At 51.5% G+C, this 20,363-nt stretch overlaps 1 protein-coding gene across 4 annotated transcripts in view; it reads right to left on the bottom strand.

Moving 5' to 3' along the window:
* TMEM184B (transmembrane protein 184B) overlaps positions 1-20,363 on the bottom strand; it is a 50,447-nt gene that overhangs the window by 21,741 nt on the left and 8,343 nt on the right. The window contains exons 1-3 of one of the 4 annotated variants that reach the window (XM_081248910.1): positions 3,413-3,501; positions 2,600-2,699; positions 1,726-1,891 (exon numbers count right to left, since the gene is read on the bottom strand). In XM_081248910.1, the coding sequence (XP_081105036.1) occupies positions 1,726-1,891; positions 2,600-2,668 (235 nt within the window). In that variant the 5' untranslated portion in view covers positions 2,669-2,699; positions 3,413-3,501. The other 3 variants (XM_081248909.1, XM_081248911.1, XM_081248912.1) reach the window with 3 other exon arrangements.

The raw sequence follows: 20,363 nt of genomic DNA, 5'->3' as shown, positions 1-20,363 counted from the left end.
TTCAATAAAGTCCCTTATTCATTCGAAATATGCAGAAGGAGTGAGCACCCATCACGTGCCTGGCTCTGTCGCACAGGTTCTCCGCCCATTCCTGCTCTCATGCAGCTGACAGCCCACGTGGGAGACGGAGTAAACCGGGCTGGCAGGCTGTCTGAGCTTAACTACAAACCGCGGTGAGGCCGAGAGGACTCGGACACGGGGCTGGGAGCGGGAGTGATGGGGAGGCCTTTCTGAGGAGATGCTGGAGGCAAGATGGAGGAGGCTCTGCAGCCACTGGGGAAACGGATGTGCCAGGTGGGCGGGAAAAGGGGTCAATGTGACCGCAGGGGCTGGTGGGGCACAGTCTGTGCCTGTTAGGTGCCTGCATTCCCTCGCCAAGTCCAAAGGCACTTCCTGTGCCCTGCGAGTCCTCAGGGGTGCACAGGTTCAAAGTGGGACAAGAAGAGAGACTCTAGCTTCTTTGGGGATGAGCATGCTGCACCCCAATATCCACTGAGCCCAGGGCCGGGGCAAAGCCCTCTGGGGTCTGGGAAGCAAATAACCAGTCGTGGCCAGAGCTGCTGGGCCTCGGCATAAGGAATACCAGGTCTGGTCACTCTACCCGAAACCAGCAGTGCAGGTACGGGGAGAAACAGGACAACGCAGGACCACGAGAGGAGAGTGGGCATCAGAGCAGGGATCTTGAATTCAAGATCCTGCTGGCCTGTGACTTGTCTTGGGGCCTCTGGCCACCCCCTCCTTCACCCACCCACCATCTGGAGATTTTCTAAACTGCAGTTTCCAATCACATCGTATTTTTGTGTATCACCAGTAAAAAGAAAATTTAAGTTTCCCTCTATGTCCCACAAGGCTTTGTATGCCCCCGTCCCTGCTCCCAGGGCAATGCCCTCCAGCTGCTGGTCTCTCCTCTGGCCGTGGCCAGCCCCCTGCACAGCTCCCAGCACCTCCCAGCCCAGCACGCCGGGACTCCTTTCTGCCCAGAATGAATGCTCATCCACGGTACGACATGGCAGACCTGACTCAATTTCTAAGACGCTGCTCCCTGCTCACCCCCGGCCAGGGCCACTGGGAGAGAGCGTCCCTGTCTCCTCGTGCTGACAGTTTAGGTGGCACAGACGCCCGGAGAGCAGGCGGGGTGAGGGCGGGCTTGCCCAGGGCCCAGCACAGGGCCCGGCCGGTGCTTGCAACTTGGTATAGGAGCGGGTGATGCTTTCATACCACACATGAGAACTGCCCCCTGAAAGGCAGCGAGTCACCTGTCCCAGGAGCACAGGCTCCTCCGGGGACAAAGCCCTCAGAATTAAGACACGCGGGGAGGGAGGTCCAGTCCTGCTACCACCTTACCACGGACCCCTGGCTGAGCCCCTTACCCGTCTGTACCTGGGGTTTCTACCTACAAATGGACCACTTATTTGCTGCCCACCCCCCCATCAGAGATGCCGGCACTGAGAAATGAGACACAGGTGGAGGGTCCCTGCCCCCAGGTATCTGTGGAGGTGTTTGGGGGCCACACCACAAAGCACCTCAGCAGGTGAGACTCTGGCTCCATGTGTGCTGGTACCTGGATGGAAACCGTGAAGGGGGTCAAGAAGTGACGGCTGGCCCCTCAGGGAGGAAGCTGGGAGGAGGGGCTTCTGGCTCCCAGACAAGATGGGTGCACAGCCCCCGGCCCAGCTCTGCACCCCCCTCCCCTGGCCCTCCCGGTGCCGCTCGCGTTGTCCTCACCCTCGTAGCAGTCGCGCACGGTGCCGAAGTACACGTAGTACTGGTCGTTGGTGAAGAAGAGGAGGCTGAGCCAGGAGTCGAAGGCGTAGATGGGCACGATGAAGAGGACGCGGACTATGTAGCGCTGCTCGTTGGGGCAGCTGTAGCAGCGCAGGTGCATGTAGATCTGGGGGCAGAGGGGCCGGGTCAGTCAGAGCCCACGGCCCGCCTTGGCCCGCCTGCTCCACGGAAGGAGAAGACCAGCCCGTGTCTAGCTCCGTCCGCACTAGCGCTGGACCAAGTTACTCAACCCTGAGCCTTGGCGTCCTCCTCTGTAAAGTGTGATGACACAAAACTTCCGCCGTGAGGCTGTGGGAGCATCAACCACAGGGTGCATGAAGCTTGCAGGCTGCGCGTGGTGGCGCCGGGGCCACCACGCAGACACCGGCCACGAGGCCACGCCCAAGACCATGCACATCAGCCAGGGATGTGCCGGCATCCACAGCTGTGACGAGCTCCCTGGGGACCCGTGTGCACGGCCAGGTTTGGGAACTGGGTGCCTGGTGCAGAGGAGGCTATTAACATGCGTGTGCGTGTCCCTCCGCCACCTGGCCTTTCTAAACACCTGGCCCCTGGGGCATGGAGCTAAAACACAGGCATCCAGGTGGTCGCCCACCCCACCCCGTCCCTTAACTAACTTATGGTGTAGAGGGCGGGAGGGACGGGACCCTCACTTTCACAGAAGGTGGGAGCACTTCCTGGCTGAATGGCTACAGTAATGGCCTGTCTCATTTTCCCATCTGTTGAACAGGTGCAGTGCTGCCTGCCTTGCTGGGAAGTTGGGAGAATGCATTGCGGTTTTTAGAAAGCAGAAGAAAAAATAAAAGCTGCATACAAATGCCAAGAACTGCTCTAACCACGATGCACAGTCCCAGCAGCCAGAGTCTCTCGTCTCCGCTCCCATGACTTCATGCTTGGCCCAGCCGAGCCCTGGGCTTGGGAGGAAGAGAACAAAGTATTCCCCGTCTGCTGTGAGCCAACAGCCTTGGAAGCAGTCGAGTTCTAGAAGGGATGGGGAACACTGGGACCCAAACAGGCTCAGCCTCCCCTCTTCACTTGGCAACCTTCAAACCTTCTTCCTGGGGCAGCCAAGGCACATCCCAGCCCATGGCAGCCTCCCCGGGGACAGCGAGCCCAGGGGGACGGGAGACTTGACTTCTATCCCAGCTCTGCCACCAACTCGTACGTGACTAGGCTAGTTCCCCTCCCTCCTCCCTCTCTGGGTCTCAATTTTCTCATCTGCAAAGGGGTCACTGCCATCCTGTGCTCCTGCACAGTTCCCAGGCTCCCCTACAGTTTAGGCTACAGACATGACCAGTTCTGGCCCATGGAAGTGGGCCATTTCTGGTTGAGAGGGTTAAACACCCAGAGTGCTTTCTGCACACATCCCTCCCCACAGTTGTCAGACGGATGATGTCTTAAAAGCTGTAAGATGCTGGAGCCACAGAATGGAAACTGACCTGCACTGGGCTGACTGAGCAAGAACCTGACTCCCCCGGGGTGAAGCCCCTGAGATTTCAGGCTTATTTTTTTACTGCAGTGTAGCCTGGCCTGGCCTAACTAATACTTTGCTGGACAACAAACCTTTCAGGACCTCCCTAGAGGGCTGGGGCTCACTGGCTCAGGGGCTCCTGTCCGGTCTGGGTACCTGGTGGCAGGTGATGAGCAGGGCTGTCCAAACGAAGAAGCCAGAGATGGCCTGAGCGGCAGTTGTCATCAGGAACACGGGCTGCTCCATGGCCGTGGGGCTGCCTTCGGGCATCACGGAGACACTGGGCGAGGCTGCTGCTGTTGTGGGCGACGCTGGATCTGGGGCCAGTGCGGCCCCCCTCACAGTCATGGTGCCCGGCAGCAGGGGGCTTCCTGAGAGAAACCCTCGGGGTAAGCGATGAGCTGGCCTAGAGAGAGGGAACCGCAATGTTAGCCTCCTTCCAGCGTCAGTGGCGGTGTTGGAAAGAACCTTCCAGGTCTCTACTTCCACCTTCAAAATGTGCCCAGACCCTGACCACGTCTCACTCCAGCCCCCAGCATGTCTCCCCTGGATTAATGGAACAGGCTCCTGACCAATCTCTCTGCTTCTGCCCTTGCCCACAGCATCCCCACACGGCAGCCGTGTGAACCTTCTAAGATGTTAGCCAGATTGGGTCCCTCCTCTGCTCAAAACCCTCCAACAGCTCCCATCTCCGTCGGAGTATAAGCTGCTGTCCTAACAGAGCACACGGGCCCTCCATGCTCTCTGATCTCATCACAATTCCCATCTCGATCCTTCCCTCCAGCCACACTGGCCTCCTGCTGTTTCTTGGACACGCCAAGCCTGCTCCTGCCACAGGGTCTTTGCACTGGCTGTCTCTGCCCAGCCACACAACTCGCTCCCGCACTTCCTTTAGGCCTCTGCCCTGACCACCTGCTCAAATGTGGCAAGCCCTCCCTCACCCCAGGTGCTCCTGACCACTTTGCTTTGCTTGATTTCTCTCCAGAGCACTCATTACCATCCGACTCCATCTGACAAACTGTACATTACTCACATGTTCATTAACTGCCTCCTGCACCAGACACAAGCTCCCTGAGGGCAGGGGCCCCATTCTGCTCACGACTGGATCTCTGGCACTTGGAACAGTGTGGGCACACAGCAGGTGTTCAGCAATTACCTGCTGGCTCTGCCCATCTTTACACCTCCGGGTCTAGCAAGATCTCGTTAGCACTGAGGCATCCCCTCTATGGGTGTCTTTTCTTTGCCATTTCTCCCCCGTTTCCCTAATGGCTAACATCCATTCCTCACCATCCAGCTGTGCCGTTCTGGAGACTTTGCGGCCCTTCCCCACCAACAAACTGCTCACCTTTTAATTTAGCTCATGTACCACTCTTCCTAAAAGCCTGTCCCATTCAATTTCCCCAGTCAGGTACTTCCATGCATTTCACCTGCCTCTGTTGTTCTACATAACACACAGTTCTGTCATTTGCTCGCGTTTATCCTCCCAAGGCTGCCTACTCTTTGAGGCAAGACCACTTTTCCATCTTTAAATCCCCAGCACCGAGCTTAGAACCAAGGCCATTTGTAACGTTTATTTTATTATCTATTGATTTTCACAACTTATTTCAAAAGGAATTTGAGGTACTTCAGAGAGAAGCAAAGACCAGAGTTGAGGAAGCTGGCATAAAGGAAGATCCCGGGTGGGAGAGATGGGCGTGGGCGGGACACAGGATGGCACTCCAGGGTCCCAGGCAGTTACCCCAGGGGGGCTGTCATGTCAGCCCCGCACTCCCTGGTGGCAACAAATGAATGGTTTCACGCTGGATGGTAACCCAGATGTTATAAGAGCTGTTGTTAGGGATCTCCTGGCAAGTTTACAAACAGGGACCAATGCCGGCCGGGGGCTGGAACCGCTCTCAAGGAGCAAAGCCATTCTGTCAGAACCACCTGGAACTGCTCTCCGGAGGGCTGGCCACTCCTGCCTCCGCGGGCTTCCGAAACCCACAGCCCTGACGGAAGCGCCTTTCGGTGCTGCCACCTGTTGACAGGTTGGGCATGCCGTCCTGGGGTCACGGAGTCTCCTGGCAACAGAGGCCCTGGAAGACTAACCTGCAATGGACCAGGGGACCAACCAACCACTGATGCAAACAGATGCAAAGGTGAGAGTAGAAAGAGCCCTGGCCGGGGCTCAAGTCTCAGCTCCACCCCAACCAGCCGTGTGCCTGCACGGGCTCACTGGGCCCAGAGGGTCCCCACTGCCTGACCCAGAAAATGGCCAAACCCCCAAACCCAACCATCTCAGCCTGAACCCTGAGGTCAGCCCAGATGACCTCTCCCAGTGCCTTCCCTGTCTGAGCTGATATTCTCAGCCAAAACATTCTGCCACCAACGGGAGGTTTCCCTGGGCCTTCCTGGGGTGCACCATGACCCCGCAATGAAGAAGAGGTTCTTTGCCCACCATCTCCCCACCCTTCTGCCCCCATCTGAGCCATGTCTGCTCTTAGCTGTAAGTTATTACCCCAGGAGAGCCCTCTATATTGCTATTTTCCTATCAAAATAAAAGATCTCTAACACACCAACCAAGAGAAGAATCTAGATTAAAAACTTAAAACTGGAGACGTCATCTATATAAGGAAACTCAAAACTGGAGAAGGTGTCTATATAAAGACTGGTGGTGCTTTGAAAAAGAGACACAGTGACAAGTCTAAGAATAGCTCCTGTAAGTATGGTTGCAAAACTGAAAACCAGTGCCAGAAATATTTCCAGAAAAAGAAGATTTGGGTTGTAAATCATCATCTTTGTCTGTCATCCCAAATTAAATGAACAAATACAAGGAAATGGGAGGGGGGGCTTCAGGAAGTACAAATACTCCCCAGTCTTCTCCTTCTGAGCAAGAGCCGGGTGGGTCAAAGGCTGCTTTGTCCTCTACTAACGGCAGCGTTGAGAAGGCCCAGTACAGACTCCCCAGAGGGGAGACCGCTGAGCTCTGACCCCACCCTAACCCGCACCACAGGTAACCCTCCAGGGCATCTATGCAGCTGTGGGAGCTCATGAAGGCTCCGCCCCGTTTCTTGCTGGGACTCTGCTTCCTCACACTCAAGTGCCCTCCTTATGTAGGTCATCTGGTTCCCAAGAAGTCCACTCAAGAGAGGGCAGGTGACTTGCCCCCAGATTAGACGCTGGACTTAAACCCAGGTCCTATAACACGTTTTAAGTGCCTACTGTCTACCAACCTGGGCCGTGGATGAGCTGCCCTCGGGCCCCAGAGCCCCCTTCCAGGACAGGGCTCACAGCCGTTTCACCAGGGCCCTGACTTCTTGCAGGAAGGAGAGGGAGGTACTTCCCAGGAGGGGAAGCCACAACCTGGGGGAGCACTCCGGCGGCCCGACCCACGCTGGCCACGTTTTGTGCTGGGGGCCCCGTGATATACAAACCATTTACTTCACTCTCGGGTGGCCCTCGCTGTTTGCAAACCATTTTCCCCAACAGGATCTCATGCTTTCTCTCACAGCAATTCTGAAGTAAGTAACACTATCATCTTAGAGATGAGAAAAATGATGTGAAACTGGGTTTTACAGCTTCCTGGGGTAGCACCAAATGACTTGAGGGTTTTCATAATAACCCCCCAAAATACTTCAGGCAATGTTCTGACTTACAGATGCAGGGTTCCCGACACCCAGAGAGGCAGGTGAAGGCAGCTCCTGGAAGGCTGTCTCCCAGAGCTCACCCTGTTCCCAGGACCCCAGGCAGCTCACGGCACTAGACCCCGCAAACTTCAGAGTGTGGGTGCTGGTGGCAGAGGATGTACACTGGGGTCCCATCCTTTCACACTCGGGACGGGCACCTACCTGGAAAGGACTTCTGCCTGCCCGGGTCCCACAGGTGAGCAGGACACTGGTTCGGTGGAGCCCCGGACCTGGGAGAAGTGGGAGTTTGCTCCCCAAGGAAAAGGCCCCCCCCACCCCCCGGCTGCCTTTCTTCAATGCAGCACACACATGCCAGAGAGGGGGATACACGGATGCAGCTCAGAACCCCAGATGCTCTGGCAGGTCCCCTGTATTTTCTTAATCGACTGAACGTTAAACTTCTGCCAGGGTCAGTCAGAGAGCCTGAGGGGAGATGCTGGAGTCACCTTTCCAACAAACACGTCCGGAGGCCTCTGGATGCTGTGCTGGGCATGGAAGACCCGGCCTCGGCCTCAAGGACTCACAGCTCCTCTTCACGCCTGCTCGATGCAACAGGGGTACCCAGAGGCCTTACCCCACCGCACTGCACAAGGGTGAGTGCCAAGCACCCAGGGAACCCCGAGGAAGCACCAACTGCCTTGGCCAAGGCTGGGGAGAGGGGTGGGGTAGGCTTTGAAGCGGCAGGGACTTTGGGGCAGAGTCTCTATGGAGCGTAACCAAGCTCCAGCTGTGAAGTCACGAAGCCGAGCTCCTGCCAGACTCCACCGCCTGCTGGCTTGACTTCATCTCTCAGAGCTTCAGTTGCTTCGTCTATAATATCTGAGGGTAACGACGTCATTGTCGGGGGAGTGTTCTGCTTTACAAAAGCCCATTAGTAAATGGAGACAGAACGCGACCAAAAAATGACCATTTTGCAACTCCTAACACAAATAATGGGCATAGATACAGATCATCAGTGGATGATGAAACCACTAAGTGAGAGGCTGATGGGGAACTTGATAAGGGATGGAACAGGCAGCACCCTCCAAACCCACAGTCAAGGTCAACATCACCAAAGAGGGGCAGCCAGAAGTGTGGAGCCCCCTAGTGAGGTGCACAGGCAGCACACAGCACCAACTAGGAAGGACCCTCACCCCAGAAGTGAACTGGAATCAAAACAAGTCGCTAGAACTAACCACCAGTATCCAGGAAATACAGAGGGTAGCAAAACAGATGATACCACCAGGAAGTAGCAGCCAAAGCCAGACCATGGGACGGTCTATAGGACAAATGACCTGGTTTCTCCCAGGAATTAGTGGCTTATAAACAAAGGTGGCTGAGGGGCTGTTATAGAACAAGAGCCAAGGAGACATTACAACTAAATGCAATATCTCCTAGACCTTGTTGGGTCCTGATGCGAACAAACCAACGATTAAAAGAAGACATCTTTGAAATACACAGCACACAGGAATTCTTGCCAATTTTGTTTGGTGCATGGTGGGTATGTAAAAATAAAAGTCTTTATCAATGGAGGAAGAATAATCTTTTTAATAAATAGTGCTGGAACAATTGGATATCCAGAAGCAAAAAAGAAAAAAGAAAAAGAACCTTAACCTAAACCCTATACCATATACAAAAATTAATTCAAAATGGATCATGGATTTAAATGTAAAGTGTAAGACTACAAAACTTTTAGAAGACACAGGAGAAAAATCTTTGAAACCTAGGGCTAGGCGAAGTGTTCTTAGACTTGACACCAAAAGCATGACCCTGTAAAAGGAAAAATTGACTGGACTTCACTAAAAGTAACAACTTTCATGCTGTGGCTCTGTGAAGAGGATGAAAAGACAAGCCATATAGTGGAAGAAAATATCTTCCAGCCACATATCCAACACGACCAGCATCTAGAATACAGAGTATAGGAAGAATGCTCAAAGCTCAACAGTAAAAAAAAAAAAAAAAAAAAAAAACCCAAACAATCCAATCAGAAAATGCGCAGAAGACATGAACAGACATTTCACTCAAGAAGGATCGTGGCCAACACATAAATAGCTGTTCAACATTAGCAATTAGGGAAATGCAAACTAAAACCACAATGAGATATCACTACCCACATATAAATACGAAATAGTGACATCAAATGCTGGTGAGGATGCAGAGAAACTGGCTCTCACATACATTCCTGGTGGGAGTATAAAATGGCTGAGCAGCTCTGGAAGAGAGTTTGGCAGTTTCTTGTAAAACTAACACGCACCTACCATACAACCCAGTAATCACTTTTAGACATTTATCCTAGAGATATGATTATACATTCACCCAAAAACATATACACAAATGTTCACAGCAGCTGTGTTTGTAATCCTCAAAACGTGGAAACAGTCCAAATGTCCTTCAACAGGTGAAAGGTTAAACTCTGCTATATCCAGACCATGGAATACTACCCAGCAACAAAAAGGAACAAACTATTGACACAGGCAACAGTCCAAACAAATCTCAGGGCACTACACTTAGTGAAAATAGCCAATCTCAAAGGATCACATACTGCCCGATTCCGTTTATATAACATTCTCAAGATGACAGATCTATAAAGATGGAGAACAGATTAGTGGTTGGCGGAGGCAGCAAGGAAAGTGGGCGCACAGATACCCAGAGGGTAACACAGGGAGTTCCCTCCAGGCAGTGAGATACTTTGTATCTTGATAGTGGTGGTGGCTACAGGGGTCTACAGGAGATAAAACTGCATAGAACTACACACACACAAGAACAGTGAAAACTGAATAAGGTCTCTTGTCTAGTTAACAGTACTGTACTAATGTCCATGTCCTGGTTTTGATACTGTCCTACAGTAATTTGAGATGTCACCATTGGGGGGAAAAAGGTACATGGGACTCTACATACTATTTTTGCCACTTCCTGTGAGCCTATAATTATTTCAAAATTTAAAAGTTTTTAAAGGGTTCTTATCAAGAAGAGATGTACAATGAACTACTTAAGGGCAAAAAAGAACATGACATCTGGACTTTTGTTCTTTGAAAAGGGGGAGAACAGATGCAACAAGATTGCCAGATGTTGCTAACTGTTGCAGCTGAGTGACTGACGGGTAGAAATGCATTCTATCAATACTATGCACTCTACTTGTGTTAGAAATTTTCCATAATAAAAAGCTTTAGACTATAGAACAGTAGAATTTTCCACCAAATTTGTAAAGAGATGGGCAGTCACTCAGGAAATTGGATCAGAGATTTACTGGTTATCTTGTAGAAATGCAATCAGAAAGATTTGTCAAACCTAACAACTGAGCTCAACACATCTTTCTTTTACCAAAAAAAAAAAAAAAGTTCCAATTCCCCGTTTTTTTCCTATGACCACTGGTTATCAGAGATATGCTTCCCAGGGATGTTTCAAAAACACCTTAAGGCATATTTAATATGTCCCTTCACAGCAAAGGCATGTTATCACAATGAATGAGAAAGGAACTGCTCTTCGAAAGAAACCTCAGTTAGGGCAGAGCTTTCGGGAAAAGTATATGTGAAAATGCTTCTCCTGTTGTAGGATTTTATCACCAAAAACAGTATGTCTGTAACTTACAAAAACGCTCCTATCTGAGCTCCTAAAAGCCTACGTAACAGAATTTTCTAATCTGTTTAAAAATTTCCAAAGCATTTGAGTGGGTTTTGGACTCATGTGTTAAGAACTTTAAAATACCTTCCATTTAGTTCACAAGAACATCTGATTGGCATCAGAGAGGATGGAAATGTACTAGCCAAATTTCAACAAATCCTCTGCGTACACAGTGGATGGGATGGAAAAATGAGTAACCCGATTTAGAAAAAAAGCCAGTGATGCATTTCCTCTGTGTGCAGCTACATGTCCTGGGCAGGGATCTTTTTCAGGGACGGCGGCCATTAAAACCAAGTATCTAAACAAACGGCTCTTTCCCAGAGCATCAGAGGACAGTTTCCAAAAATAAGTACATGAAGTCAAAAGGTTTTTGTACCACCAACAAAACTTTTTTTTTTTAATTTTTAAAAATTATTACATCTTTAACTCATCCTTTGATTTCTGTTTTTGGTGTAGGTTTATGATATACATAGTATAACTAACGTAATACAAGTATAGAATAACTTCATCACTATCCATATATTGGGGGTGCATGCCCCCAAAGTTCTACTACTGATAGGGATGTGTGGGTAAAGAAGGTCTAAAGAGTGGTGCTGTAAGCAGTGGGAAAAGCCAATCTATGTCATGGCTCTTAACTTTCTCCGCAATGTCTCTGCCCCTGCCCTCCCGCCGCCCTCAGTCCCAGGCTGAATCAGACCAAAAGCCCAGTCAAGGCCCAGTCCTGCCTCTCTCTCCCAGTGGCCCACCTACTGGCAAGGTGGCTCCACACCCGGGCCCTCACTCATCCGCCTCCCTTGCAATCCTAGGCTCCGAGTCGGGGAAACTGAGCTGGAATCTCAGCGCCACCACCCAGCCGGGACTGGATGCCTCCGAATTTGTTTCCTGGGTGCATCGTGCCGTAACCAGGACCCTTGGGCCAAATGAGTTTAGGAATTCAGAGCTTTTCAGACTTTAGGAAGGATTATGGTGCTGTATATGGTGCTTAGGCAGTAACACCCCCAGAGGGGTCTGGGTGGCACCCCGAAATCAAACACATAGTACTTCCACAGAGAAAGGTGAGATACTTTTAAAGACCCTAATTAGTCTCACATCAATTCAGGTCAGATTTTTGCCACGAAATTAGCTTGCTGCAGACTTAGGAAGAACCTTTGGGATTTCGAGCGTTCTGGATTCCAGAAAGGTGGAGAAGGGACTTGGGCGTGGACCATCCTCCAGAGCTCCGGGGAGGTTGATGCTCAAGGAAGCAGGAATCCAGTGTGGTTTATTTTTACACTTATTTTCAAACATGACCCCATCCCACCTCCTGACCTGAAATCCTTTGAGAACATGTGAGGCTCTGAAGGTGGGATGCAGTCCTGACTCCTCTGCAGAGCCCAGGGTCCTGCCAGCTGGGTCCCAGCCTCCCTCCCTAAGTACTGGCAATACGAGGTCCCTCCACATGTAGCTCTGGCCCCTGTGCCAACGCACCCTCCCCTCTGCCCTGGTCCTCGCGGCGGGTGACAACTTTCACTCACAGGTCATCCTCAACGTCACGGCCTCACCGAGGGCCGGCCCACTCACTCCCGCCCAGCCGCACCGTGCTCGCTCCATGAGGTTTGTTCTAACAGTGTTCCCATCTCCCCACACCTAAGTCATCTCTCTGTAGGCCTAGCACAGTGCCAGACACACAGCAGGGACCTGGAAGAGAAGAATCAATCAGATGACTGATGAATGTCCGGCATTAAGCCACGTGCTGCACGCTGCCGGCTTTCCGTCACTTGGTCCCCTCCCCACCATCCAGGGCTCAGCTAAGGACCTGGACATTTGGCTGGAGGGAGGGATGGGCTGGGTGAGGGCAAAGGATGGAGGCTGAGTCACACCATCTCACACACATCTTCCATTGTGGAGAGCCACACCAATGAGGGCAAAGGAACTTGTCCTAAGTGCTCCATCAGGACACAGCCTGGTCCACCTGGTGCGAGCAACAGGAAGGTGAGAACCTGCCAAGATAGATACATTTTTACCAGCTGGCACAATCTAGCAATGTTCTGCCAGAATAAGGAAGCTCCCAATCCAACAGGGCTAGGGTCTTCCCTGGTGGCGCAGTGGTTGAGAGTCCGTCTGCCGATGCAGGGGACACGGGTTCGTGCCCCGGTCCGGGAAGATCCCACATGCCACGGAGCAGCTGGGCCCGTGAGCCATGGCCGTTGAGCCTGCGCGTCCGGAGCCTGGGCTCCGCAACGGGAGAGGCCACAGCAGTGAGAGGCCCGCGTACCGCAAAAAAACCCAAAAAAACAAAACAGGGCTAGAAGTCTCCTGGGGCAGGAACACTGATCAAAGAACGTCTGAAGGGTGGTCACTCGTCCCTGTCTTCTCCCCAACCAGCCTGCAAGCTTGTGGAGGTCAGAGGTCATGTCTTATGTGTAGCTCTGATCCCTGGCACCTACTGGATATGGTTAGCACTCAACAGGCTTTGGCTGGATAAGGGGGCAACCGAATGAATGTTTGGGCTTTGCAGCTCCTTCCAACTCTAAAACTCTCTGACACCCTCCACCATCCTTGTACCAAGTCCCAGGAATGGCATGTTATCCTACTCCTCCCCCCACCCCCAGATCTTTATTCCCACCTGCCTTTCTAGCTATCCCCTTCTACGGCCTATTACAGTTTGCACGTGGCATGTCTTCCCTGGTCTTTACCATAATTGTGATTAGATTTGTTCCCTTAACATCCTGTGAGTGGGGCTCCAAGAGGGCAGGGACCAAGTACTGTGATGAAAAAGTACTTGTTGAATGACTGCTTTGGGAATATGTTGACAGACACTCAGCCAGGGGTGTACCCAGAGCAGGCCTGTGGCACTCTACAGTTGAAAAAGCACTCCTGACAGCCATGTGGAGTAGGTCTTATTGCAGTCAGAACATCCTGGCAGGGGTATCAAGGTCCCCGGAGAGGGCCTTGGGGAGCACCAAGCCACAAGGTTGGACAGAGTGCACCTTGTGGGTGCAGAAAGCCAGGCTTCAGGGGATCGAGGGAACAGGGTTGGGCAGACCCAGCTCCCAAGAAAAGGAAGGAGTGCCAGTTTATGAATGTCCTCTCCACCTCCTATTAGCTGCCAGAAGGGCACGTGAGAGTACAGGATCGGAGTACAGGGAACTGAGGGGTCTCGAGTAAAATTCAACCAGGCCCTGGCGAGGCCTGATGAACCAAGCCATGCCTTAGCAAACAACTCGGAGTGATGCAAACGCTCACGTCCCCTAACACAAGCCCCACCCCGTCCTTCTCTGGGAGGGACGTCTCAGGCTGACTCCCTTTCTGAAGACACCCACCTTCTCCAGAAAAGCTACAGAGCTCTGTGTAATCACTAGACTCAGCCACCTGCCTTGGAATTTAGGTATTTCAGAGAATCTCACCATCTCACCCAGATTTTATTCTGCCATTTAGCTTCATGCTTGGGAGACACCTTGCTGTTTTGTGTCTCCCACGGATTTCCTGCCTAGAAGGCTGAATAATGGCCTCCCGAAGATGTGCACATCCTAAACCCCTGAACCTGTGAATATTTTACCTTAAATGGCCAAAGGGACCTTGCAGGTGTGATTAAGTAAAAGATCTTGAGATAAAGAGATTATCCCAGATTATCTGAGTAGGCCAGATATTATCACAAGGGTTCTTACAAGACTGGGAAAGAGAGGCTCTGAAGCTGGAGGAAGGGCCCTGAGCCAAAGAATGCATGTGGCCTCTAGAAGCTGGAAAAGGCAAGGAAACAGATTCTCCCCTTGAGCCTCCAGAAGGAACACGGCCCTGCCAGCGCCTTGATTTTAGCCCTGTGAAATACATTTTAGACTTCTGGCCTCAAAACCAGAAGATAATAAATTTGCACTTTAAGTCACTAAGTTTCTGGCAGTTTGTTACCAGCAGCAGTAGGAAACTAATACACCTAGTTTACAGATGAGGAAACAGAGGCCTGGAGGGCTAAAGTCATTTGCCCACAGAATCCTGGTAAATGGCTCCTCACGCTGCCCGTGCCGTCCTGTCAGGTGCCCAGATATCCAAGGACTGTTGAAGAGCCATGGGCTCTGGAGTCAGACACCTGGACTTGACTTCCAGCTCTGTCACTTACTCGCTCTGCGTCTGCGGGCAAGTTATACAACCTCTTGCTGCTGCAGCTTCCTCAGCGGTAAAATGGGCTGCAGCCACACTTAGCTCCGAGGGAGCTGTAGGGAAGAAACAAATCACTATAAGGAAAGCACTGAGAACAGGGCCCGGCACCCTACGACGTTACCTGTGCTGATTCACTCCCGTTTCAATCACTGCATCCTTCAGCCAGGCCGGGAGAGCACACTCCCAACGGTCTCTGAGACCCGGGCCAGTCCTGTCTCTGGTAGTTGGCTCTTTTTTTAAATCTTCTGAGGTCATAGTTTCATTCATCAGTTTCAGATCCAAAGCCTTTTGAGCTGCACCCATGAAGTGCTCGCTCGGGCAGCTGCTACACACCCACGGGCCAAACTGGGCTGGCAACACGCTCGCACGCACGTCTCCAGAATACGGAATACGAACGCAGCCTGGGGTGGGGGTTTTGGTTCTTTTACTTAAGATACGTGGAGGAATCTCCACCTTCGCAGAGCTCACTAGGCAGCACTGACCTGAGCACCGGTTAATCTGAACTGGCCACTGCTCTCACTTCAGTTGCCTGGGGATGACGGGCCCTCCGGTCTCTGGGGGCTGTTTGTTCTGTGGACTTCTGGGTGGCTGTCTTCTGGGGGAGGCTGACCCACATCAGAGCAGGTCAGCAACCCACAGCCTGGCCCTTCTCCAGAGGAGATTAGAGGGAAAGAGCAGCCAAGGGCTGGGCGGTGCTGCCTGGTTAGCCTTTGGAAAAAGGATCACATGCCCTCACGAGGGGGCAGGGTCCCATCTCTCAGTTCCCCTTCGATCAACACGGACAAGCTGAGGCCACGCTAGTGGTTCCACATCTGTCCCTGTTCTCCTGGGGTCAAGTTCCCACGAATCTCTCAACAGGAAAGAAAAACCATCCAATCATGTATCTGTCCTTCACTTGGTGCTGGGGGCAGGGGGTAGGTGCAGAAATAAAAGAGAACAACAAAGTAATCCAAAATCCTTCAGCAAACACTTACTTAATTCAGCCTTGTAATTAAGTCTTTTTTTTTTTTTTTTTTTCAATACATACCAGGCCAAATTTTGATCCTTACAGTTTTCTCTCAAACTGAGAACGGATGGGCCAGTGCTCGGTCTCTCTAGCTAGACTCTGTGTCCCTCTAATGAGACCACCTTTTCATCCAGCTAAACCCCACCCAGCCCTAAGCAAACGGGTTCCCTTTGGATGAGGAACCCTGAACAATCCCGCTAGCCCTTGGGTGCAGGCTGTCTAAACTGAGACCCCTGAACCTGCCCTGACCTGCCCCTTTGGCAAGAAGCCCAGCTCCAAGGGCAGAAATAGAGACATAGATGTAGAGAACAAATGTATGGACACCAAGGGGGAAGTGGCGGGGTGGTGGGGGTGGTGGGATGAATTGGGAGATTGGGATTGACATGTATACACTGATGTGTATAAAATGGATAACTAATAAGAACCTGCTGTATAAAAAATAAATAAAATAAAATTCAAAAATTCAAAAAAAAAAAAAAAGCCCAGCTCCAGCCCAGTGAGAAATCCTAGCCTGAACTTCATCCATGCCAACGTGTACTGAGTCGGGCGAGTCAGTGTTCCACCCCAGGTACACACCCCACAGGAGTCCATGTGTGCCACACAGACAAGAACAAGAAACTTCATTGCAGGCCTGTTTATAACACAAAAAGCCTGGACACAACCCAAATGCCTATCCTCAGAATGAATAGTGATGGCTGAACCTTGAACAACAATGGGTCAGGGGCGCCAACCCTCAAATATCCACACGTAACTTACAGTCAGCCCTTTGTATCCGCGGTTCCACATCCTCGGATTCAACCAACTGTGGATCATGTAGCACAGTATGTATTTATTGAAAAAAGCCATGTATAAGTGGACACACACAGTTCAAAGCCATGCTGGTCAAGGGTCAACTGTATATTTAAACAGCGTGGACTTCCATGGCACAGTGAGCAAGGACTGCTCTACACAACCTGGGTGACTCTCACGACAGGTTTTCCTATATGATTCTATTTGCAAGAAGGTCAAAAACAGTCAGTAGTGATGAGGTGTGAACAGTGGTTACCTCAGAGGTTCATGACCTGGATGGAGGAGGCCCCAGGGAGCCCCCAGGGAGAGGCTGGGAATGTTCCGCAGCTTGATCTGGACAGTGGTTTACACGGGTATTTACAGAGGTAAAAATCCATCGCGCTGTACATCTAGTTGTGTATTTTACTGGAGTAGGTTAATAAACATACACTTTCAAGCACCTTCTATGTGCTAAGTCCAAAGGGTATCTCTGGCAAGGCTCTAACCGCTTAAGAGCTTACAGTCCAGTGGGGAAGAAAATACACTCAAATAACAATATAAGATTGCCTGTGGCCAGTGGGGCAGTTAATGAGAGTGGGCCAAGGGATCAGTATTACTCATGAGTCAGGGGAAGTGGTAGAATAAACTGATCAAATGCAGGAGTTTTGGAGGCAGCCAGACCTGTGTCCAAATCTTATTTCTAACTGTGTGACCTGGACAAGATGTTCGCTTTGCTTCTTCATGCTACGGGGGAACCAAAGTTGAACCAGAGCACTTCATGGGTCCTTGCGAGGATGAGGGAAAGAATGCACACAAAGCACTGGGGCATAAGACTTGTTATCCCTGTTGCAGGGTGGGCCTGCCCTGTGCCAGGCACCACGGTTCACAGATATGAAACGGGCCCCGCCCCCCATGGTTCCCAATCCCACCACGAAGAGAGCAGCCACCATTCACCCACTCAGCAAACATCTAACAAAACAGGGGTTGTGATGTGGACTTTGCCCTAAAGGAGCCCGCAGCCCAGTGGGGAATCAGACACCCAGGACACAATGTAAAAGGCTTAAGTGCCAATGGAGAGGAACAGATAAAGAAGCAGGGGAGGTCAGAAGGCCGAAAGAGGTGGAAACTGAGCTGGGTGGGCCTTGAGAGGCAGAGAGGATTTGGGCACGTGGAGACTGCCAGAGAGGGAAAGGCAAGCAGGCAGAGGGAACAGCATGAGCAAAGGCACGGAGGTGGGAAGGCGACAAGGCACGTGGAGAAAAGAGCGACCAGTCAAGTGTGGCTCAACAACAGGGGACCCAGTAAACAGGGCCTGGGACAGGGTCTTTATGTGCCAGTGGGGAAGCCCCTGAAGGTTTCAGGGGAAATAAGCATATCAGAGCAGGGATTTACATGACAAGCCAGACAACAGCGGTGATTCAGAGGGGCCAGAGGGAGGTGGTTACATTTCTCCAGGGCTGGGGCCAGGGGTCGGATTTCCCAAGAAATACCTGGTCCCCTTCATGAGACCCAAGCTTGCATTCTTGATTAGCTGATGGTCAGGGGCCTGAATGAGGATGGCTGGTCCTTGAGGGGGTAGCCTTGACCTTCCTGCATTGGGCAAGAGGGTGAGGATACATTTCTTATGGTTCTTGTTTATTTAATTGTATTCATTTTAATTTTTTGAAAAAGTCACATATTCACATGAATCGGCACTCAAAGCGTACGAAGGGTCTCCAGTGAACAGTCTCCCGGCACCAGCCACCATCCCAGAGGCACTGCAGTCACCAACTTTGTGTGAATCCCCAGAGACCCTGAGCACATACATAAGCAAATGCACTTTCTATTTCCCTTCACTTTCATGCAGATGGAAGCACACCAGACATACATCCTGTACCCGCTACCTTCACAGCAATCTATCTTGGTGGTTGTTCTGTATCCGTGCATGGAGTCTCCATCTTATTTTTTATGGCTGCACAGTAGTCCATGGTTTGGATGGACCATAATTTGTTCCTGGCCCCTGCTGATGGACTTTCAGGTTGCCTCCAACCTTTTGCTATTAAAAATGAGGCAGCCATGACTAACCTTGCACACGTGGTAACTCATCTGTAGGATAAATTCCTAGAAGTGCAACTGCTGGGTGAAAGCCTTCAAGGATCTGTAATTTTGAAAATGTTGCTAGAGAGGCAGGATACATCTTAATTGCTCATCCAAAAAATAAGCCTAATTATTGGGGAAAATACTGACATGTACTTCCAAGGATGCCCAGATGAAGACACAGTAGAGACAGAGAGAGCACCGGGTCGGGAGATGGCTCTGGACCCAAATCAGCCCCAACTCGCCCAGTGTCCTGGTCCATGGACTCGCATTTCCTCACCTGTGAGTGGAGGGCCAGACCCGTTCAGCCTCTCGGCTGTTCCCAGAACGGACAGGCTCTGGTGCCCTGGTCCCAGGGCAGGGGGGAGTGTGGGAGATGACTGGAGTCACCACGACACCTGGCCCTAATTGGTCTCCCTGGGCAAAGGCGCCAGGGTAAGAGCAGGCAGGCCACGGAGCGTGCACCAGAAGCAGGTCTGGCGGGGACAGGTGGAAGTGCAGAGCCCGAGACGGTGGGGTGCTTCCAGTCTAGCTATCCTGAACGAGTGACAAGCACCTCTGGCCACTTCCCGTGCGTGAGCTGTAGGGACACCACAGCCATGCGAGACACACTCAGGCTCCACGACATTTACTGCTGTGTCCATCACGGACCTGTTACGTAACAGCAATGGCCACCTAAACCTCACTCATCAAGCGGTGGCTGGCAGAGGATGGAGGAGGGCCTCTGGATACCTAGTGTCCTCCCTGTGAGTGAGGACAGCTGGGTAAATGCAGCGGACAGGGCAGGGCTTCCTGCCACCCTCACGAATCTGGCTCATCTACTGAGAACTGCAAATGGAAGAAATGGTCTTCCGCCCCCAACCAAGTGGGAGACACCTCTTGGCAAAGCAAAGCCAGCATGTGAGAGGCAGCACCCTTGCCAGCCTCCCCGTTTCCCAGCCCGTGCTCTGCTCCAACAGACTGGACAGCCAGGAACGCCTCTAAGTCAAATCCTACTTAAATGCACTGAGGTTATCGCTATTAACATTTTTCTAACCACTGCATCAAGCTTTCTTTGTAAAGCAAGTACGTACTGTTTTGTTAAATCTAGATTTTTCACACACCCTATTTGTTTAAAACCTACTGACAAACATGTAGAGATGTACTTCTCTGCCGGGAGGTGAGGCCTTGACGCCAACTGCTCTGGGAGAGCTCACTCCCTCCACTCCTCCACTCACCTGCCTGCATCTGTGCTCCAGGTGGTCCTGCTACCTGGAAAGCCCTCCCCTGCTTCTCCACCTGCCCACCTCCACCGTCCATCAGAGCCCCCAGCTCAACTGCCCTTCCCCAGGGAGCCTGGGCCCCCCGTCCACCGGCAGGCAGAGCAGACTGCTGTCTCCTGGGGCGCCCACAGCTTCGACCGGATCCTCTATGAACGCTCTTTCCAAGTCTAAGCAGCAGTTCCACCTGCTGGCCTTCCCAATGGGAATGCAGGCTCTCTGGGGGCCATGGCTGTGCTGAAGGGGTCACTCAGAGCAGTAAGGGCACAGGATTCGAAATCAAAAACCTGGCTGCTTCCTTCCACAGGATCTTAGGCAAGTTCACCCCTCTGAGCCTCAGTCTATCCACCTACAAAGTAGGCACAATAATTCCAAGGTGCCAGGGCCATTGGGAGGATTAAATGAGATGATATATGTGAAAAGCAACTTGCAAACTGCAAAGCCCTACACCAATTCCAGTGAGGATTAGTAATATTAGTACTAATCACAGCAAGATCTTTTTTGACCCACCTCCTAGAGTAATGAGAATAAAAACAAAAATAAACAAATGGGACCTAATGAAACTTAAAAGCTTTTGCACAGCAAAAGAAATGATAAAC

The sequence above is a fragment of the Mesoplodon bidens genome, assembly GCF_964165515.1.
Source record: "Mesoplodon bidens genome assembly, chromosome: 11".
In the NCBI taxonomy this organism is placed as follows: domain Eukaryota; kingdom Metazoa; phylum Chordata; class Mammalia; order Artiodactyla; family Ziphiidae; genus Mesoplodon; species Mesoplodon bidens.
Note: the sequence above shows the minus strand (reverse complement) of the source record. Positions and strands in the feature narration are given on the sequence as shown.